The 21,073-nt window shown below is 37.8% G+C and overlaps 3 protein-coding genes across 3 annotated transcripts in view; 2 read left to right on the top strand and 1 right to left on the bottom strand.

Annotated features, from left to right (window-relative positions):
- Positions 1–10,927, top strand: part of si:dkey-220k22.1 (multiple epidermal growth factor-like domains protein 9) — a 90,690-nt gene extending 79,763 nt beyond the window's left edge. Inside the window, exons 5-6 of the mRNA XM_057359731.1 lie at positions 5,192–5,461; positions 8,458–10,927. Coding sequence (XP_057215714.1) covers positions 5,192–5,461; positions 8,458–8,894 — 707 coding nt within the window. The 3' untranslated portion in view covers positions 8,895–10,927. The remainder of the gene's footprint in view (positions 1–5,191; positions 5,462–8,457) is intronic.
- Positions 1–21,073, bottom strand: part of LOC130570032 (uncharacterized) — a 185,139-nt gene that overhangs the window by 129,629 nt on the left and 34,437 nt on the right. The window lies entirely within an intron of this gene.
- On the top strand, positions 15,541–18,780 carry si:dkey-220k22.3 (uncharacterized protein LOC796870 homolog). Its single transcript, XM_057360152.1, has 4 exons — positions 15,541–15,750; positions 16,188–16,242; positions 16,581–16,664; positions 17,009–18,780. The coding sequence occupies exons 1-4, from the start codon at positions 15,649–15,651 to the stop codon at positions 17,437–17,439; spliced, it is 672 nt and encodes a 223-aa protein (XP_057216135.1). The 5' UTR covers positions 15,541–15,648; the 3' UTR covers positions 17,440–18,780.

The raw sequence follows: 21,073 nt of genomic DNA, 5'->3' as shown, positions 1-21,073 counted from the left end.
CTGGTTTTCTTTGAGTAATATTAAAATTGGTTTGATGATCTGAATCATTTAAGCATGACAAATATGCAAAAAAAATGAAAAATCAGGAAGGGGGCAAATCATTTTTCACAGCACTGTAAGTCATTTACTCGATTTCCGTTAACGGCTAGATTTGTTTTGATTCAGTAATTCATTATTTGTGCTTGTAGCACAGTCTGGGTTTACATATGTGTCTCAGTGACTAAGTGGGATCAATAGTCCTGAACAAGTAATAATTGGTGTCTCTTGTTGTTGGTATGAGGTGATACATTTTGATGGTCTTAGCACTCTTCTGTTAGCCTGACTACGTCAGACTTTGTACTTCCGCTCAATTTCAGTTCGCTTCTGTACTCTGATAGTCTGATATAGCAAACCAGCACCCAGATTATCTCCGGACTCCGCACCAGCCGTCCAACCAACGAACAGAGGGCGGGCTAAGAGCCGTGACGTAGACGCTAAGCACCGAATTTAAGATTGTAGTTTAGGTTAGGGAAATCTAAAATGACAGCGGACATGGAGAATATTTCGCTCTGTTGTGGAGAATATTCCCAGCATTTGCCAACTGAAGCCCGAACAAGAAGAGTGTTTGGTTCGCATTTTGAATGGAGGTGATTTCCTCGGTTCTTTTATGGCCCTTGGAGTTTTAGAGGGTGCATCTCGGTCTCTTTTATCTGTCGAGCTCAAACCGGCACCCTTTTGACAGGCCAGTGTTTCTTTTCCAGTCCTTGAATATTACCATGTCATGCTGTAATCTTGCAATGTTGCAGCATTTCCGACAGACTCGAAATGAACGAAGAGCTGTGTTTAACTGAACTAATCCTAACTTTGACAGTTGGCTGCAAATATTTTCTTGTTTGTCTCTACTGTCAAATATTAGTTTAGATGCACTAATTATACCGTGGATGCGTAGATTTACTTCACATAATCTGCAAAAGTCGTTCACAGCCATCTTCACTCCGGTATTTTGCTCGATGGTTTCGTTTTCGCCGCGTACCTGTGTTTACAGTGGAAGTTCGAGGCGGCTGAGCCGGCATATAACATACGTCATAACTAGGGATGCACCGAAACGAAAATTCTTGGCCGAAGCCGAACATGATGTGAAATACTTGGCTGAAGGCCGAATAATACCGAACACCGAACATGGTTTTTTGCATTTCTTCTATTTATTAAGCCATTTTTTTCACTATTGCACAAACTGAATAGTCAAAATGTGCTTTTTATAATTTGTCTTGCTTTTCAATAAAATACAATACAACTTAATATAAAATTGAGCAAAACAAAGTAAATTCAAACAAAATATTGAGCCCTCTCCCTTCATGAATACTTCTAAATCTAAATCTGTATAAATTTCTTTGTTCTGAGGAACACGGAGGAAGATATTTGGAAGATTGCTTATAACAGATAGATTTTGCCCCCCATTGACTCCCATAGTAGGAAGAAATACAATGGTAGTCAAAAGTGCCCCAGAACTGCTTTCCATTACACTCCTGTAAGTGTCTGGCAACTCCTGTGAGCGTCGAGTCTGAGGAGGGGCGGGAAAAAACCCTCGCCAATATTTTGAATTTGGATTGCAATACCAAGCTCTACCCCTAGGTGTCAATGTTACATACAGCTCCTTTAAAGTCACTATGAAATCAAACAGGTAAATTCTAAGTGTTTTACACAGTGTTGCAGTGATTATTATAAAATATTTATCCGTGGACACAATAATTTTTTTTTATTCATTTGCACTTGTAATCTTTAATCAAAAACATTAACCTCCTCTCCCCCTCTCAACAACAACTCTTCAACACATGGCGTAAGCAACAAAAAAGAGGTAGGACTATATTGACTGTCCAACGGTCAGGCGTTTTAGCCCTCCCCTCCAGGCCCAACTTACAACAAACCAATCAAAAAGGGAAGGTCAAAATAAAGCCCCGCCCTACATTTTTTCTAATTTCAGAAGCCTTTTTACTCGTATATACATCACGATACAAAAAAGAAGTCAATCGCAACTTCCATTTCATGGTGACTTTAAATGTTTTACTGTATCACTCTGCTTTCATTTGCATAGCCAAACTAAACCAAATAGCTGGCCGTATTGTGTCCGATGTGCCAGCTTATACAGTATGTTTGTCTATGTATTGCATTAAATAAGAGCAGTATATTAAGATAATTTCTTGCTTGTAGTATTCTTGCTACAGTAAGTGTCTCTTTTTCTTGCCTGTGCTGGATTGAAAAGGATGTTTGATTTGCATATGCTGGCTAAATTTGCATTGGAAATGACTTAGCACTCGTTGCCTTGTTATCTGCCAACAACATCAGTTGCTGTAATGTGAATGAGGTCGCCTGCTCTGTTCTACCAGATCTTCAGCTTTGATTCAGCAGATTATGAAAAGCTCCGCTGTTCAGTTCATGTCCACAGCTATTAAAAACCTATAGAGAAAATTGAAGCATGAAAATATAAGACAGTATTTGAGCTTTCGTTTATGACTTGAAGGAATCAAACAGTTAAACTAAACCGAGATCTGTTTGGTTATTATGTATACTTTACACTTATATTATGAAGTGTTTTGTAATCAGAAGGTGTGAGAACTGCTGAAGCGTCTGTGGTCGTGTGCATGCCTGTACCTGTCTGAGCAGTGCGTCAACTTTACGCAAGCGCTGCGTGCGTCTCTGTGCGTGCCCTTGTGACGCTGACAAATGACGAGCTAAAAGCTGTCACACTCCACCAGCAGCTGCTGTACGACGCTAAGATGGTTAAACATTGACTAACCTCAATCCAAACGTTATCGTCACACGTCACAGTTAAAGTAACATCAGGAAGTATATCTTCGGATTTCGCCTGAGAAATGTTTGTATGGTGTTGGAACTGTTGAAATTTCTTGTGAAGTTTCCGTTGCCGCTGAATGAAGTGGAAAACGACTCATTGGGAATAGACGCATACAGGTGAGACCAAACAAAAGGAGTCTTTGTGTGTGTGTTTACATTAGTGTTACTACTGTGGGTTAGACTAAGCAACTACAGTTCAAATGTCCTTTTATTTCGATCGTAACCTTTTTGTCTTTTGCTGTTTGTTGATATGAATGAATGTTCTTAGTGTAGTTTTGAACTAATAATGCGAAATAAGTTTGGAGAGCCTAAAGGGACCTAGTCACTCTTGGTTCATATATTGTTTTATTTATATATACATACTATGGTATTTTGTTTTAGTGCGTAACATTTTGTATTGTGTATATATGTAATGTGTATGTAAATGGACTGTTCATTTAGTCTCTCTCGATCCGTGTATTGTGTCTTTATCTCACCATGATGGTTGTTATACCCTCTGCTTGAGAAATGTGGAAAATCGGCTCCTGTAGTGTTCTAGTCCCTGGGTGTGCATCACTGCCCGGAGGTTTTGGTTTTATATCCTGCTGTCGGCGGTACGCTGGTGCTGAGTGTGGGGAATCTGTGAGAGGAGGGTCATACACCCCCCACCCCGATTCACTGCCTTCTCCACATGTAACACAAAAACTGCTGCTCTGTTAGATGCATTTGATTCCCAGTTGCTGCTACATTACAGTCTGTGTTATTACATTCCTTGCAACATGGTTTTTGCTTTAACTTCACTCTCCCTCATTGCTCCTCGTCAGTTCTTTTCTTTTATCTCTAGGCTGCATCATAAAATAAATTCTTTCTTCTAGTCTTGGACCTCTGTTTTCTTGTTTTTCAGTTTCCTTTCTATCCATCATAGTTTTTTAAGTCTTCGATGTATGTCTTGCAGCGGTGATCTCTGAAATTTTTTTTTTGAGTAGTTGCCGTACACTAGTATCACGCCGCAGGTTTATTGATGGTGGTTTTTTTATCTTTAACTTTTTCAAAATGTGGCTTGCAAATAAATGCTGTAATGTTCTGTAATGTTACAGCTGAACAGATATTTATCTGTTTATTATATCTGATCTCATATTTCATAATATTAGTGTTATTTTATTTTTGACTTGTCGATTACGTATTGATATATGAGTTCAATATTATGCCTACCTAAGTTCTCAGATGTGTTGTTTTTTAAATTGTGTAGCGTAGAAGACAAAGTGGGTCATAATTGATTGAAAGGTCCGTTCACGCATCCCCAGTTATCAGATAATGATGATTAATGCCGAAGAAAGTAAATATGTTTAAGTGTGGCTGTTTAATGAGGAGAGATGTTCAATGTGTGCTCATTAAAGATGATTTATGAATCCCTTCTTATTTTGAAAGAAAGTTGTGATGAGTTTTACTTGACTCAAATTAGCAATTTTCTTAGTGTAATCATGTGTCAGCAATTATAAAACACGTGTACACGTTTTCTCAGTAGTCATATAATGATCATGCTGTTTATATTTGGTCACATTTGATTGCTTGTCATTTAATTTGCAGTTTAAAAGCTTTTAGTTACTGTATGTTAGAAATGAAAAAGGAGGATTTGATGCGCTCGATACGCTCCATGGCTGACAAAATTAAACATTATTTTGTTTCTTAGTTCCTGTGGACAGTACATTTTTTACACCGTTTAATGCACCTTACGGATGTTAATAGATAAAAACAAAAAGATGTTGTTATTGTCATTCTCTGCTTTTTAAAACCTAAAAGAGAACCGTGCTTTTACAACACTCAATCTTTTAAAGTTTACTGAAAAGTTTTAAGATGATGTCCGTCTTCGCCCATGATGAACACACTGTAAAAAAACACATTTTTACAAAATTTTACTGTTATTTTTTTACAGATGTTCGCGTATAATGTCCAAAAACTGTCATTTTTAAATTTACAGTTTTATTAAAAGATTTTTAATATATTTTTAAAATGCGGTCAAAAACCATCAAATTACAGAAAGACATGAGAAAAACATGTCATTTTACATGTCATTTACAATATAAAACAACTAGCCTGTTACTGTTTTGGTAAAAAAAAAAGTCTGTTAGAAAATAATAACGGTAATAAATTTATCTTACAAGTGATTTCAGGCTGTTATCAAAGTTAAAATCCTGAAAAGATTCTGCCATCTGCTGGCCAAATGACTTTAGATTCCTAAATATCTTCAAATCCAATGGTAGAAGAAAGAGAGCTAATCCTCATCGAATTTCTTTAAAATGCTGTCTTGTTCTTCTAATTCAGTCTGTATGTATAGAGTAAATCTAATCTAGAACCTCAAACCTTTATGTGCTTGTGTTTTTAGAGGAGAGCGGTCAGCCCATCTGTAACCAGTGCAAGCCAGAGTACCAGGGTCGTAACTGTGAGCAGTGTAGCGATGGCTTCTACAACGCCGACAGCATCTGCATTCCCTGTAACTGCAGTGGGAACGCAGACCCGCGCACATCCCCTCGGATCTGTCATCCGGACACGGGCCAGTGCCTGAGGTGCATCAACAACACTACTGGCCTGCACTGCGAGCGTTGCGCCGACGGCTTCACGGGGGACGCGCTCGCCAAGAACTGCATTCCTAAAGGTGAGTCAAAGCCAGGTAGCATGAGGTCTTAAGTGTAAAACCTTCTGTACCCTCTTTACACGAAAGTGGTGACTTAATCAACAGTGTTAACCACCCAAAACCCAAGACAGTGTAACTTTCCCAAAAACGAATGATTCACTGTCTTTGTTATGAATTCTAAAGCAAATTGATTTGTTTAACCGCAAGCTTCAGCCGTATTCAGACAGTATTGAGCAATATTCTAAAGTTATTATCATTCTATTGCATTGACTCGAGCGGTCTTCTGTAAGCTGTTGATTCCATCAGTGTTACACTGTACAGCAGCAAGATAGTGTTTTCCCTCAAGCACAAGCTGCCAAACAGTGCAGAAGGACCACAGGGTGAATATATAAAAGAGACAGGGGAAAAAACTGTGATTTATCACATCAGTAGGTCTGCCAAATCTACGCTCTCTTTTCGTCAATCTTTCCACTCGGCCAACAAGAATAAATCTTCTTCAGTCCCCGTCTGAGCTCCGCTCCTGATGCTTCGCTGCTACAGCCATGTTGCTGGTCATTCATGACCTCCATTGATGTTCCATATGGAAATCATTTTACCTCAAACAATAGCTAAATGAGTCTCTCCCACAATGCACTTTGCTTGTTTTTTGAGGTAAATGGCCGAGGTGGGATTGAAGTTGTTGCGCTGAAGTTCTTTTTTCAAGATGCTGTTGTCAATTCTCGTGAACAGATGGGAATCGCTTCCGCCTGTAAACCTTCTGCCCATGTGCAGCATCTGTTTTCTACATTACATTAGATGTTAGCTTTACGCAGGACTGTACTGCTGCTCTCACCCTTTCTATTTCCGTCACTCCCTTTTGCTTTCTCTCACTTCATCTCTCTCTCTTTTTTTGTTCTCTCTTTTTTGCTCTATTCAAGATTATTATAGTTTACAAAAACTAAAACTACTAAAAATTCTGGTAATTGCAAAAAATTATAATTAATAAATACCACTCTAAATATTATTTAAAAAACTAAACAAAAAAATTCTCTCTCTCTCTCTCTCTCTCTCTCTCTCTCTCTCTCTCTCTTCTATCCAAGATTGTTGTAGTTTTAGAAAAACAAAAACTACAAAAAAAATTGTAAATTACAAAAAATAAATAAATAAAACATCTGTCTTAATATAATTTGAAAAACTAAACAAAAATGAGAAATGTTATCTCAACATAAAAAATTAATTTAATAATAAATATATTAAATAAAAAATATTTAGTAACATCAAAAATAAACACACATACAGGTGCTGGTCATATAATTAGAATATCATCAAAAAAGTTGATTTATTTAACTAATTCCATTCAAAAAGTGAAACTTGTATGTTATATTAATTCATTACACACAGACTGATATATTTCATGCTTCCTGCTGCTGACCAACTTTATGGAGATGCAGATTTCATTTTCCAACAGGACTTGGCACCTGCACACAGTGCCAAAGCTACCAGTACCTGGTTTAAGGACCTTGGTATCCCTGTTCTTAATTGGCCAGCAAACTCGCCTGACCTTAACCCCATAGAAAATCTATGGGGTATTGTGAAGAGGAAGATGCGATATGTCAGACCCAACAATGCAGAAGAGCTGAAGGCCACGATCAGAGCAACCTGGGCTCTCATAACACCTGAGCAGTGCCACAGACTGATCAACTCCATGCCACGCCGCATTGCTGCAGTAATTCAGGCAAAAGGAGCCCCAACTAAGTAATGAGTGCTGTACATGCTCATACTTTTCATGTTCATACTTTTCAGTTGGCCAAGATTTCTAAAAATCCTTTCTTTGTATTGGTCTTAAGTAATATTCTAATTTTCTGAGATACTGAATTTGGGGTTTTCATTAGTTGTCAGTTATAATCATCAAATTAAAAGAAATAAACATTTGAAATATATCAGTCTGTGTGTAATGAATGAATATAATATACAAGTTTCACTTTTTGAATGGAATTAGTGAAATAAATCAACTTTTTGATGATATTCTAATTATATGACCAGCACCTGTACATAATAAAATGACAAAAGCAAAATTGCTAAAAATAAAAATATAAAAATAAAAGCTAATTTGAAATATGAATAAAATTACAATAATAATGATAACTAAACTATAATAACTCTGGTTCAATTTATCACTTATGTATAAACTGCATGCCATTTGCTTACAATTCTGCAGTTTTTTGGCATTCATTTTAACTTTCAGCATAGGATATTACTACTGCAAAAATATTGTTTTGGTTTAAAAAAATGCACGAGTGATTCGCTTAATAGGACTAGGTGTTACAATCCCACTATTTCAGCACACACATTGGGATGCAACAGTTTAGCTGTAATACTGATATACTATAAAATGATAGATGGGTTTTGGCACAATCACCCCATGGTCATATTATAATAAAGTTAAAATGTGCTGAAAGTAATTATTTGCTAATGGATTATGTTTATCTTTGTATAATAAAGTCTAAGAACTGAGGTTTTGTTTAATAGGCTCTATGGATGTGTGACTTCTGCGTTTCACAGGAAGAACCCTAGGCAGTTTCCGGTTGGGGAGACTTAAAGCAGAGAGAAAAGGAAAAATGAGAAAATAGTCACAGTACATTTAGCAGAGGTTGTACATTGCGGCACATAGAAGTGGCGTTCTACCGTATTTGAATGTTATAACGAAATGTTAACTTATGAAAGTATCGTTTCAAATACGGTAGAACAGCACTTCTATATACCACTGCTGTGTACATTGCACAGCATCTGCTTAATGTAACTATTTGCTCATTTTTCCATTTCTCACTGCTTTAAGTCTCCCCAACCGGAAACTGCCTAGGGTTCTTCCTGTAAAACGTGGAAGTCACGAATGCATATAGCCCATCCAGTGGCTAGGTTTGCCATCATTTTACTTTTTTTTGCATATAAATGCGTTATATAAAAATAGTTGAATATCTCATACTGTCCTTCTCTCCCTCCTTCTGTCTCTCCTCCTTCCTTTCTTGGCCCATCCATAGTCGTCCACACTTCACCATCCACCACTACCCTGGGGTTTCACTACACCACCATGACCTCCAGCCCCAATGCTACAACCCAGTTCACCTTGTCCACCCTGCTGACAAGATTAGGCACCTCGGCTCCCAACACCACCACGGCTGCAGTGACTCAACTCCCGTGGAACCAGTTTAACATCATCATCCTGGCTGTCATCATTATAGTGGTGGTGGCTCTCATGGCGGCGGTGGGAGGTGTGTACACATACAGGGAGTACCAGAACCGCAAGCTGAACGCCCCCTTCTGGACCATTGAGCTGAAGGAGGACAATATCAGCTTCAGCAGCTATCACGATAGCATTCCAAACGCAGACGTATCGGGGCTTTTAGAGGACGAAGTGAACGAAATAAGCAATGGACAACTTGCTTTAAGTGTTCCGAGTAGTTTGTATAAGATCTGATTTGTGTCGAGTCTTACACAATACTGTGGCAGGAACTTGGCTACTGTGCCAGCGCTGGCCCAGGGGTGCTCAGATTGTGGATACGTGGATACCCTCTTTTTCTTTTCATTTTATGGTGATGAACAAAGAACAGGACCTGGTGTCCTCAGCAAACACGGTGCACACACACAAAACTAGAAAAGAAGGACATGCATAGACAGAAAAAGAGGCAAACATCAGCTGTGCATCCCAAGTTGCATTCAGCCCCGGATGTGCCACTGTCCTGTTGGAGACCTCGGGAGACTCAAAACTCATTTAGTCTTTCTTCAAAGACCAGAGACAAATTTACTAATGTATGAGAGAATTTTAGAGACTAAGGCATGTCAGTAGTGATAGCAATACACAACACAATGAGACATGCACGTTTCATTACTCATGCTATTCTACATAGATAATTTATTGAAATGCACCTGCTTTATCGACATTGTTTGCACATTTACACGCAAAGAATTGCCGATAGGCAGTTGCATACTAAACAACTGTCCATTAACCCGTTCCCATTGTTAATGCTGAGAATTCAAAAAAGAATGGATGTTTATTTTCAATAAGCTCAGGATAGATTTTGTTTTGGTTGTGCAAGCATTTTATTGATGCTATAGAAAAGACAATTTACATGCGATTACACATAAATGACTATAGAGGGCAGCACTGCACAGGGCCTGAAATGCATTGGCTTTGGTGTGCAATGGAAATGTGTCATTCTGAGTGACAGATGCTGAACGGTTTATTCATTTATCTACACTTTTTTGTCAGACGCTTTTTTACCAAAGCGAATGATACGATTGGGCGATTCATTTTTAGGCCAAAGAGGATCTGTGTGTCGGTTTTAAAAAGACAGAGATGAATGAATTTTTGTCAGTTTTACAAAAGCAAAGTGGATTTAGAGGATGGGGACTTTGTTGTTTATTTATTTTCAGCAAATTCTTCTCAATCCGCCTTTTATTTATGACTGTCACGGTGTGCCGGGTCATATTGTGGTGGGTTTAGCAATTTCTCGGGATTTGTGAAGTCATCTGACTGGGAGCGCTTAACAATTTGGTTAATTTATTTGATGGACCCTCTTGCTCAAGCTTTAACACGGGATCACACATCAATGGCACAAATATGAGCAGCAGTCATTTATTCAATCTGCCTTAGCACAGGCACAAACAGGTTGAGAGAGAGGCCAATAAATGAATCAGTGCACATATGCCAGCGTGTGGGTGTGCGTGCAGGTGTCAAGGTTAATATATGACAGAGCGCATTGGATAGAAAAGTACAAAGCATCATCATGTCACTCAGTAGAACTGATTTCGAAAAAAAATGTAAGGTGTGGAGGAACATGACAAATGTATAATCAGTATCAACAATATGTTGGCTGAAAAAGAAGACAAGAAAATCTGCCTTTAGCTCATTTTAGCTCGCTCTCTAATTCCACAGTCCTGAAGCTACGCTCATCAGAAGTGTGTTTACTGTAAATAAAATGATATGAATATTAGATGTACAGAATAGTTGTTACGAGGAGGCTGCTATCATATTGGTACGTGGGCGACAAGAATAGTTTTATTTCTGTGTCCAGCATACATGCACACACATAGAAACAGATGTCTTAAAGTGATAGTTCACCTGAAAATGAAAATTCTGTCATCATTTACTCATCCTCTTGTCATTTCAAACCATTTCAAAAACACAGAAGAAGATATTTTGAAGAAACTTGGTAACCAAACAGCGCCGGCACCCATTCACTTCTATTGTATGGACATGAAACCAATGCAAGTGAATGGGGGCCGGTTACCAACATTCTTCAGAATGTTTTTTTTGTGTGTGTTCTGCTGAAGAAAGAAAGTCATAACGGTTTGAAATGACAAGAGGGTGAGTAAATGATGACAGAATTTTCATTTTTGGGTGTCCCTTGGGAGACCATTGTATGCATTGTGCTTTATGCATGATGCACCACACTCACAACACAACTAACTCTGTGAAAGATTTCAATAAAAGGAGGTTTTACTATGAAATGTGTTACTGTGTGTTATCTTTCTGTATTTACCTTACAATACACCTATCACGTTATCAAATCTCTGAAAAGAGTTTTGCTTGCTCTTACAACCAAGTAAAGAAGATATCAATGAGTGTATCACTTTATTCTGGCCTGTAACATTTTCTGCTATTTCCTGTACAGACGGAATTATTTGAATGAGTATTTCCAGACTTATGCTGTTATTGTCATCATTCATTGATGTCAGAGGTATCTGTCTTCAGACAGCCCCTACTTGACATATCAGTCTGACAATCTCTTCCTATTTGAGTAGGTGGTTCCTGGCCAGAATAAGGTGCAAAGACTTCGTTGTACACTAAAAATGATGAGTGTTATTTTGGGTCATAAGCGACAACTTATTGTCGCGAAAACTCATTGTCGCTTATTATATTAACTCAGAAAATGTGTATATTTGAGACAACAACGGCTTGCAATAGACCAGCATTTTGGGTTGATCAACCCAGCAGATTTATTTACAACACACTTTTTGACCCACACACTAAAATGATGGGTTGTTTTTTAACCCATGGCTGGGTCAATATTGGAAAGAAAACATGGTTGGGTTTTATTAACCCTGATGCTGGGTTGTTACCCAACCGTACTTATGGCTTTTTGAGAGATATCTGTTTAAAAATCTACACTACTACATATTACCGTTTACCTATAAAAGCATTTAATACTTGCTCAAAATGAGGCCCTAAAATTTTTGTCACATATTTTCACGCTCCTCTAGTGAGACCACAAATATCAAACAAAGGTTAAAACATGACTGTACTACGTTTTCACATGTACAGATCGAACTATATTGCTCACATCAGTTTCTTTCTCTGTTCAGTATAATCATCACTTTCAATTGTGGACTATGTGTTGCTGATGAGATCATTCACGGAAGAGTCATCGTGGAACATTAAAGCGGGTGAACGTCTGAATTTAAAGGTTTTGTTCAATTGCAACAAATTTACAGGCTACATCCTTTATATAGTGATTGAAGCTGCGAGAGGAAACCGCTTTGAGTTTAAGCAATACGTTTATACTGCGGGAAAAATATTTGTCATAACTGAGAGATTATGATGCATTATATTCTTGTTTGGTCTTGTTAATGTATCTCATGTAGCAAGGAAAGATCGTACGAAAGATCGTACACTTTAGACTACATGAATCTGCTTTGATCTACATACCTGCATGCCCCAGGCTTGTTATTGAATTTGAGTGCAATTTCATTCAGTTTATAAAACACCATGTAAATATGTACTCACCAATTCTGTACAAGCAAAGATCAACAACCCTCATTACGCAGACAAATCTAAGAGGTTCCCTTGTGCTGTTGCCATTTGCACTTTACAATTACAGTATTAGCTGATCAAATGATTTAAACAGTTAAATTATTGTAAAAAAAATTGATCCTAAAAAACAATCCAGTGGAGTGTATAACCATAAACCCCCACCTACTTAAAAGTGCTCTTTAATTTGTACCCTTCTCAAATGTCAGAGGTATTTGCCTGCAGAGCATTCTGCAACCACCTACACATTCTGGGTATCTATTAAGGGGTCGTACGAACATGTATTGAAGGGTCTGAGTCATTATTTTAGTACGTAACTTATAGTCTGCCTTAAATTTCCTTTCATTTAGAGCAGCCTTTAGAAGCAACATTGAACTTCTCCTAAACTAACGGACACGAATAAATTCCCAGAGGAAAAGTGCACAAATGGGTACAAAACATGGGTACCGTACAACCTTTAACAATTTTTCTGTGTTAACAAATAGTCAGCGAAAGAGGCTGTAACTCAATGTTTGCATATACGGTAGTTTAATATCATAGCTTTTTTTTCAGTAATAATTTCAGTAATGGGACAGATAGTTTTTATGGATGCGATCTAAACTTTGTAACAATTTGTGTCAAAAAGTAAAAAATGTAATTAGATTTATTTGTCCAAAATGGCCAAATGATGTTCCTACTTTTGTGTTAAAATATTAATCAATGTAAGCTTTTTATGCACAGAGTTTTGCACAAAATGTGGGAGACAGCTAAATATTCTGGTAACTGAATTTAAATAGCTTTTTTCCTACAATCAATTGAATATCAATTCATTAAATTAAAGATGGTTTATGTATTTGAAACTAGCTACTATATATATATATACTGTATATACATATATATTCTCACAACAAAACATGGAATTTGTCGTGGGACAACAAAGTGTATTGAAGTTGTGGAATGTTATAAGAAATGAACAGTGTCAGTATTTTAATAATATTTTATATCGTTATATCTTACATTTATTTATTTCCTCCTGTTTTGAATTTGAAATTAGCACCGCATCTATTTAGAATGTTGATTTGTGTGTATTAATAGCAGAAATTTTTAACCTATCATTTAAAAAAAAAAACTTTACACCGACTAAAAGAGGTTTTATGTACATGAATTTAACCCCTGCACTTGTGAACCCGCTTAAAGCAAATCTCCTTCAGTAATGTCATATTATGTTAAAATGAATTACATTTTGCAAAATATATTTTGTAAACACATACATTGTGATGGAAGAGTAAGACAACAACTGACTCTCACCGATCTCTTGTCCCAGTTAATATTTCAATTTTCCATTTTGCTAATGGAGTATGGAGAGCCCTTGAAGTGGAAAATATTTGATGTCGTGAAAATCTTTCCTGTGCCTGTTTTGTCTTCCTGTAAATAGTGTTGCCATGACACACAGCGAGAGATGCTGAGATAATCCTCAAAATCACAAATCTTGTTCTGACACTGGAAACAAAAGGTTTGTGAGAACAATCAGCCCTCACCCTTCTCTTTCCTTTAAATGTTGTGCTTTATCATTCCCAATAATAAAGATCATCATCCTAGGGTTAAGACACTCACTATTTAATATTCACATAAAAGTATCACGATGTCGATCCATAGTTTGCAATTTCAAATCTGGTTTTGTGGCCTCCCCATTGAAATTAATCTGAACACATGATACCGGAAATCAACAATGCTTAGCCAACGGAGTGCTGACGAGTGGAATTTGATGTCATCGTGGCACATCACAGAGTCCTGTAAGCCTTCGAAACGGAAGACGTTTGCGGGCATTTTCTTTTGCTTGCTTTGATATCATCTGGGAAACTGTCCTATTCAGGAAATTTAACTTGTGACTTTTGCTAAAGGAGTAACCGATAAACATGAGTCATATAAAATATAATTACCAGAAAAAATAATCGCCGTCTGAATCTATACAGTAGGCTTCAGATGTTAGCAAACAGGTTGCATGTCCCTAAAGAGCCAAACAAACCTTAAACATGCACAGTGCATAAACACTTTTGCTGATGCGTCTGCTAACACCCACACCCAATGGGAGCACATGTATATACATGTGGTGACCTTGTTTGCACGATCGATCACAGATATATCTTATGACTTCCAGTAAACATTAGCGAGGGAAAATACCTTGTTATAGGTGGTCTATAACGTACTTGTGGTCTTTTTGTTGTTTTTATAGAAAATTGTTCTTGTCAGGACCCATCAATCCGGTATATGTGAAAGATTTCAATTTCAGCTGCTTCTTAAAAAAACAGGGACATGTCATTGTTAAAGAATTGGAAGGTTGTGCCTGTGTACAGCATCCATGGGGTCCATCCACCAACCATACCATTATCTTTTCATGGGATTGTGTTTTATATTTCTCTCCTAACAAGTAATCTGATGCAAGAAAATGAAATTACATTGATGTCCAGTTTTGCAAAAATTAACATATCGCTGCTGTCCTTCTGAAATCTTGTGTCTCCATATTTTGTGATTTTTCTTTTTTGCTATAAAGAATTATTATTAATCACCCTTTATGTTTGTCATGGGTCTAAGCAATGAAAAGTATTGAAAAGTGCTTGTCAACTTTGACACCACAGTATTTAATCCTTTTAAAAGTACAGTGTTTTTTCCATTTCCTGAAAAAGAGCAAATTTGGACATACAAGGTTTTGGAAGGAAAGTGACGATATTTACGTCTTACTCAAATGTATTATTCAAAATTTGTTAAAAACTTCGTATTGATGTTGCATATCGGAAGCTCAGCTTTTAAGGTTTGGGGAAAACTCCACACAAGTTAAATCCCATGACAATGGCAACAAAATGTATGGTCAGTGTACGTGTTATTTCATATGAGCCTTTTGTTTGCATGCATTTTTAAAAATTGTATAAAACCCATATTCACTGTTGGCTTTTTTGAAAAATATTTTTTTATACCAAATATTTGCTTTTTTGCCGAAAATGGCCAAATAAAGTACATAAAAAATGTAGCATTTTGTAAAATACACTTCATATATTGATGTTTTCATCAAAGGGCATCAAAAGCAAATATTACGCAAACATGACCCCTGACGTCACTTTTGGCCACTACAGACAGTATACATACATGTGTGTATAGCCTACCTGTATAGGTAACAATGTTGACATGACGCTTGTTTGTTAATCCAGTTGTCAGAGATGAAGCAACCTGATAGAGTAGAAACTAGTGAAAGCCATGTGTCTTCACACTGTCAGCAGTGATGCATACACCCTCGTTTCACCCACAGGTGATGCAGCGGAGTTAATCGCGTATACCGTTGAATGCGTGGGAGAGTCATATCTCATTACAGTCGACTACTTCATCCGGCATCTAAAAGAGGCATTTCCAGTTCGAGACTGCGATTGTTTCAGCATCTTGCGAAACAGGCATGGAGACGGCACGCAAAGCCAAAGCGCATTTCATTTGGACATCTGTTGCTTTGGTCATTGTTATCGCTGCGTCATGCTTGACATATGTCTTCATGTCTAAGGTAAATAAACCTAGTCTTGGATTTTCGTTTCAAAACTTTTCATTTACTTTAATAACTGTTAGTTGGAGTGCTCCGTCATTTTGGATAATGCAGTGACCCGGTGGTCGTGTTTTAGATGGCTTGTGGAACATTTAGGTGAAAGAAATAGTAATAGCTTAATAATAAAAACCCTAATGAATACGGTCTGCGCCTAGTGTAATTATCATTCACACAATAGTGAAGAATTGAATGTTTTAACAAAAGAGGGAAAATTACACGACCCTCAGTTAGCAGATCTAATGCTTGAGTTAAAACGCTTTGTTTCTTTCTGCGTTTTGGTTGTAATTCATCCGTATATAAAGACGGATTAGTTGCAGGGGGCGTGTTGGTAAATAAACACTTGATGCATTTATGCCAACTGTTCTCACGCGGTAAGCTTGCTCTCTGTTACATTTCAGACAAATAACCTTCCGTACCAGGTACCTACATGCCAGAAAGCTAACATCGTCAGTGGTAAGTTTATTTTAATTGAACTATTATTGTACAGTTGCGCATTTGTCCTCAAAAAGAAATTGACACAAGGGGATCGCTTTAAAGCTTCTTTATGGAGATCCTTTTTAATGTATATATAAACAAGGGCTCTTTAAAGCTGAGAGACTAATGTGAACGTAGATTTGTTCCTTTATGTGATTTAACGGAATGTTATTTGAGATGTGACTGTAGTTGTGCGTTTCTAACACTAAATGCATTGTTTAGGGCAGCGGCAGTACGCCTGTACGTTCTCACTAGAATTTTCACGCATTCAGCCTTTTTTACGAATGAGATCTGACTGCTAAATGCTTTTTTTCTAGCCCCTTCTTTATTCGATCCGACAGCAACTTCAATGGGAAATATACGCGGACGCCAATCCTCTCGAGGAGACTGGCTTTTGAAAGGTGATTAGTTAAAGATTTGTACATACATTGTAAAAAAGATCCGTAAAAAACGGACATTTTCTGTAAACTAGGATATAAGGATATATATTAAATTTCCCCCCTGTTTTTCTTGTAAATTTGCGGCATTTTTCTGCAATTTTGCAGTTTTTGACCGTATTTAAAAAAACACCTAAAAATTCAGTAAAATGACAGTTTTTTTACAGTGTACATTATATAAAAACATATATGTAAACAAAATCATTTTCACTTTAAAATGCTCACATTTGCATTTATTTTAGCATACATTAAAATAACAAGCTTTCTGCAAAGTCTTGCAGTGATTTCTATCTTTGTTTATTGTCTAGCTCAGGGATTCAACGAGAAAGACAGTCGTCTGATCTGGGAGGACGAATGGGCAGAAAACAGGAATAAGAGCGAGACTATTCTCGACCACACCAACATGTGGATGGTCATTCGAGAGAAGGGTGTTTATCTCTTGTACATACAGGCCAACTTCAAACTGAAGTACAGCGAAGAACGCAAACTTCTGGTGGATTTCGATTATAGTAATGGCACACGTACACAGGATGATGCACAGATCTTTGCAGCTGCACATGACACCCAGGTGGTGAATTCCAGTGAGGTGCAGGACGCAAAGCTCAACACTTTCCTCAAGATGGACCTGAACTCAGGAAGCCGGCTATCAGTAAGAGCGTTTCCGAGTGATGCTGTGACCACGGCCGCGAGACCCTTCTCCACCTTCATCACTGTCATAAAGTGGGCAGATGACTGGTAGATTGTGCAGCGAGAATATCGCTGATATCGTGATTTACTGTCCAGATGTTAATTGTAAAATTTCAATAGATCAGATTCAAGATCAGCTGCTGCTGGAAGTTGCTACAGTATGACGCCTGAGATCTTCCAGCTGGAACTAGGAAATGCTCGTTGACATTAACAACAATTGCGTAGGGGGTTGTGATACTTTCTTGGTGTTTTTTCCCTTTTATTTCCTTTCGAAACATGAAGATCACATCTCATGGTTTTCTCAGAAGCATGACACATTTTCCTTTCAAGACATATATGTGAGTGAGGTTTATTGTGTTTCAGTTTTTTAATGAGTCAAGATGAAAAGGGCATGATGTACTGTTTATGAGCATAGACTTTGAAAAAACTTGTGTATTTAGTACATTATGCATGTGATCGACAAAACAGCAGTAAACTCTGAGCAAGTGAGCATCGTGGTATGTCACCATGCAGTATTTAATCCTCGACGACTGAATGTAAAATCCTGAAGTCCCATCTTGTCCAACATCAATTTTATTCATGATTAGTGTGTCATAAATAGGCTGCAGAGCTACACTTTATCTGTTGAGGCAAGAAACCAGTATTGTTATTTAAAAAATGTCTTCTCACACATTCTTCTCTTCATTGGAAACACCTCTAGATTATATCCAAACCATCAGTGTTTTGATGGGATGGATGGTTGTCATGGGGTGGTTACAACTAGTGACATACCACTAGTAAGTAACACTAACCCAGGTTTGTCAAGCAAGCCATATGAAGCTAAATCAACTGTTATGATGAGAATAATACATTTTCTTTATAGATAACAGATGTTTTTTTTCTTCAATCAGTGAAACATGCTTTTATTCGAATAATCTAAGGTAGCTGGTCAGATTTTAAGTAGGCATTTTAACAGAAAACTATTGAGCGAATTAATCAGTGAAACATGCTTTTATTCGAATAATCTAAGGTAGTTGAATAATTACGAAATCGAATAATTACGTAGGAAAATATGTTTAGTGTTTTTGAGTGTTGTTTTTATAGGTCCTTATGTGACTGTATATGGGTGGAAATTATTTTGTATACCAGGTAATCCGTGCCAAATTGACTACGTTTTTACTGTTCTTATATAAACATACATTTATATTTATATTACATTTTTATTATTCTATTTAAACTATTATAAATATATATCTATTTGTCTGCCTTCCATGTGTTTAAAATCGTTGTAAACAATCATACTGTAATTATACTCGAGAATGTGATTGTTTATGTCGGATGTTTAATGATTGGCCACAACTGAAATGTCATTAATGTTATTAATAAATTATGTTGTTTTTTTACAAACAAAACATGTCCCTCAGAAACATTGAGAGCTTTATTCTTATCCAAATGCACAAAATCTGTTGTTTGATAAGAACTTTAGAAAAAACTTTTAGTGCAATGAAAGCATAAAAAAAAAACGAGCGAGTGAGAACAGTCAGTGTCTTTGATGTAGTTGATACAGTGGTAACTACTGCCCCCGTGTGGTGGACACGTTTGTCAAGTTTGTAAGTTATGTGTTACCATTGACAAAATGTAAATTTAGCTTTATAAATTTGTTAACAAAACAAGTGTTTATAACTAGTATAATGAAATATTATAATATTATTGTGAGCATTAGAAAACATTATAAAGCTTGCTTTCAGTAAAAGGTGTTTTTGGACTAATGTGAAAGTTTGGAACTAGTGGAGAGTGGGGTACTATGTGGTCCTCAAGATGAAACAAAATGAGGCATAAGTGCAATAAAAGTATTTAATCTAATTTCAGGATGTTTCCTATAAATCTAAATTATTAGAACACATCTATGACATATGGTTTTAAAAATATGAAAAAAGTGCTCCTGTGGCTCAGTTTGCCCCATGATAGGGGTAGGTTGAACCATATGGGGATATACTGAGCATGCAACTGAATTTGAATAAAGACCATGTTTTTAAAGATTTACCTTCTTAAAAATGTAATTCAATCATTATTTTCCCTTACAAATACTAATAGTTTTTTTTAAGATAACTTGAACAAAAAATAACTAGATAAACCTTACATTTCAATATCTTTAATTTGCAATATCTTTCGGTTTGCATTTCTGAAATTACTTGTCTTGTGAAACACCAAAGTTGTAACCTTCCAAAAACAGACTAAACAGAGCATTTGTTGATTAAAAATAATTGAATTTCTGCTCTCACTATGTCTGTTTTTGTAGATTCTTGGCATTATACAGTGCTTTTTAATGCCAAACATGTTAGGCCATTAGTGAATTAAGTTGGAAAGATATACAGTATACTGTATGAGTAAAATCAGGTGTCAAATGCTTTTCTTAATCAGAGAAAAGTGTACATTGGTGTATACTGTCCATAAACTCAGTAGCCTATACTAAAGTAAACATGATAAACTAAAAGTTATGTGATATTTCATTTAAATTATACAGGTTTAAAAATTAGAAATTGAAGTTAACTTAAGTGTCGACACTGGCTCAATTTAACCCACAGCATGTGGCTCACTTTGCCCCAAAGCTGCCACTTTGGATAAAACTAGCTAGATTACAAATTCAGGCTACTATTTAGCCAATTTATTTGCATGGTTTTATATGTTGGTAAATCACCAACATGCAGTCATTTGTGTCAATGTGTATGTTGAAATCCCCTATATGAAAATACATCATATGGAACTGCCCTGCTGGGGGTTACTACGTGTGGGGCACTAGGTCCGGTTAGAGCAATATGCTAGATAACTCAGTTGATACCCGGCCTGAGGAGGCAGGGCTGCTCCGCCCAGCCCGCCACCAGGAAGTGCTTAGTGATGGATGGAATGCCTATTCTTCACCCGGTAGGGGAAGAAGGGAGGCGGAAATAGCACACTGACCCACCTATGAGGGGGGAAGGTGCTTTCGCAGGCGTACGCCCTACCGGTTGCCGGTCTTACCTGTTGGTACCATGCAAGACTCGGGCTGACACTGGTTCCACGCGGAGGCTGTAGAACCTTGCGAAGGTGTTTGGCGTAGCCCAAATTGCAGCTCTGCAGATGTCTGCCAGAGAGGCGCCCTGAGCCAGTGCCCACGAGGAGGCTACACTCCGGGTGGAGTGTGCCCTCACTGCCAGTGGGCACAGGCGATTTTGGGACCGGTACGGTGGGACGGCGTCCACGATCCAGTGCGCCAATCTCTGTTTGGAGACAGCCCTCCCCTTCTGCTGACCTCCAAAACAGACAAAGAGCTGCTCAGAGCTTCTGAAGTTCTGCGTGCAGTTCAAGTAGAGGCACAGTGTGTGTACTGGACACAACACGGATAGGGTTGGGTCTTCCTCCCCGGTGGGGAGTGCCTGCAAGTTCACCACCTGGTCCCGAAAGGGAGTGGTGGGAACTTTTGGCACGTAGCCGGGCCGGGGTCTCAGGATAACGTGAGAATCACTGGGCCCGAATTCTAGGCAATCCGTGGACACGGAGAATGCTTGTAGGTCCCCTGCCCTCTTGATAGAGGCGAGCGCCACCAGGAGGGCCGTCTTCATCATAAGATGAGAAAGAGCGGCATCTCCCAGGGGCTCGAAGGGGGGCCTCTGGAGGCCCGCCAGGACCACATCAAGGTCCCAAGAGGGTACGGAATGCGGATGAGGCGG

The sequence above is a fragment of the Triplophysa rosa genome, linkage group LG2 (genome assembly GCF_024868665.1).
Source record: "Triplophysa rosa linkage group LG2, Trosa_1v2, whole genome shotgun sequence".
NCBI classification, from domain to species: domain Eukaryota; kingdom Metazoa; phylum Chordata; class Actinopteri; order Cypriniformes; family Nemacheilidae; genus Triplophysa; species Triplophysa rosa.
Note: the sequence above shows the minus strand (reverse complement) of the source record. Positions and strands in the feature narration are given on the sequence as shown.

What these genes read in the sequence shown, in the direction of transcription:
- si:dkey-220k22.3 (XM_057360152.1), top strand. Translation starts at nt 15,649, where the DNA reads ATGGAGACGGCACGCAAAGCCAAAGCGCATTTCATTTGGACATCTGTT. An exon ending in GAAAGCTAACATCGTCAGTG is followed by an intron (nt 16,243 to 16,580) that starts GTAAGTTTATTT and finishes CTTTTTTTCTAG; the next exon opens with CCCCTTCTTTATTCGATCCG. An exon ending in AGGAGACTGGCTTTTGAAAG is followed by an intron (nt 16,665 to 17,008) that starts GTGATTAGTTAA and finishes TTTATTGTCTAG; the next exon opens with CTCAGGGATTCAACGAGAAA.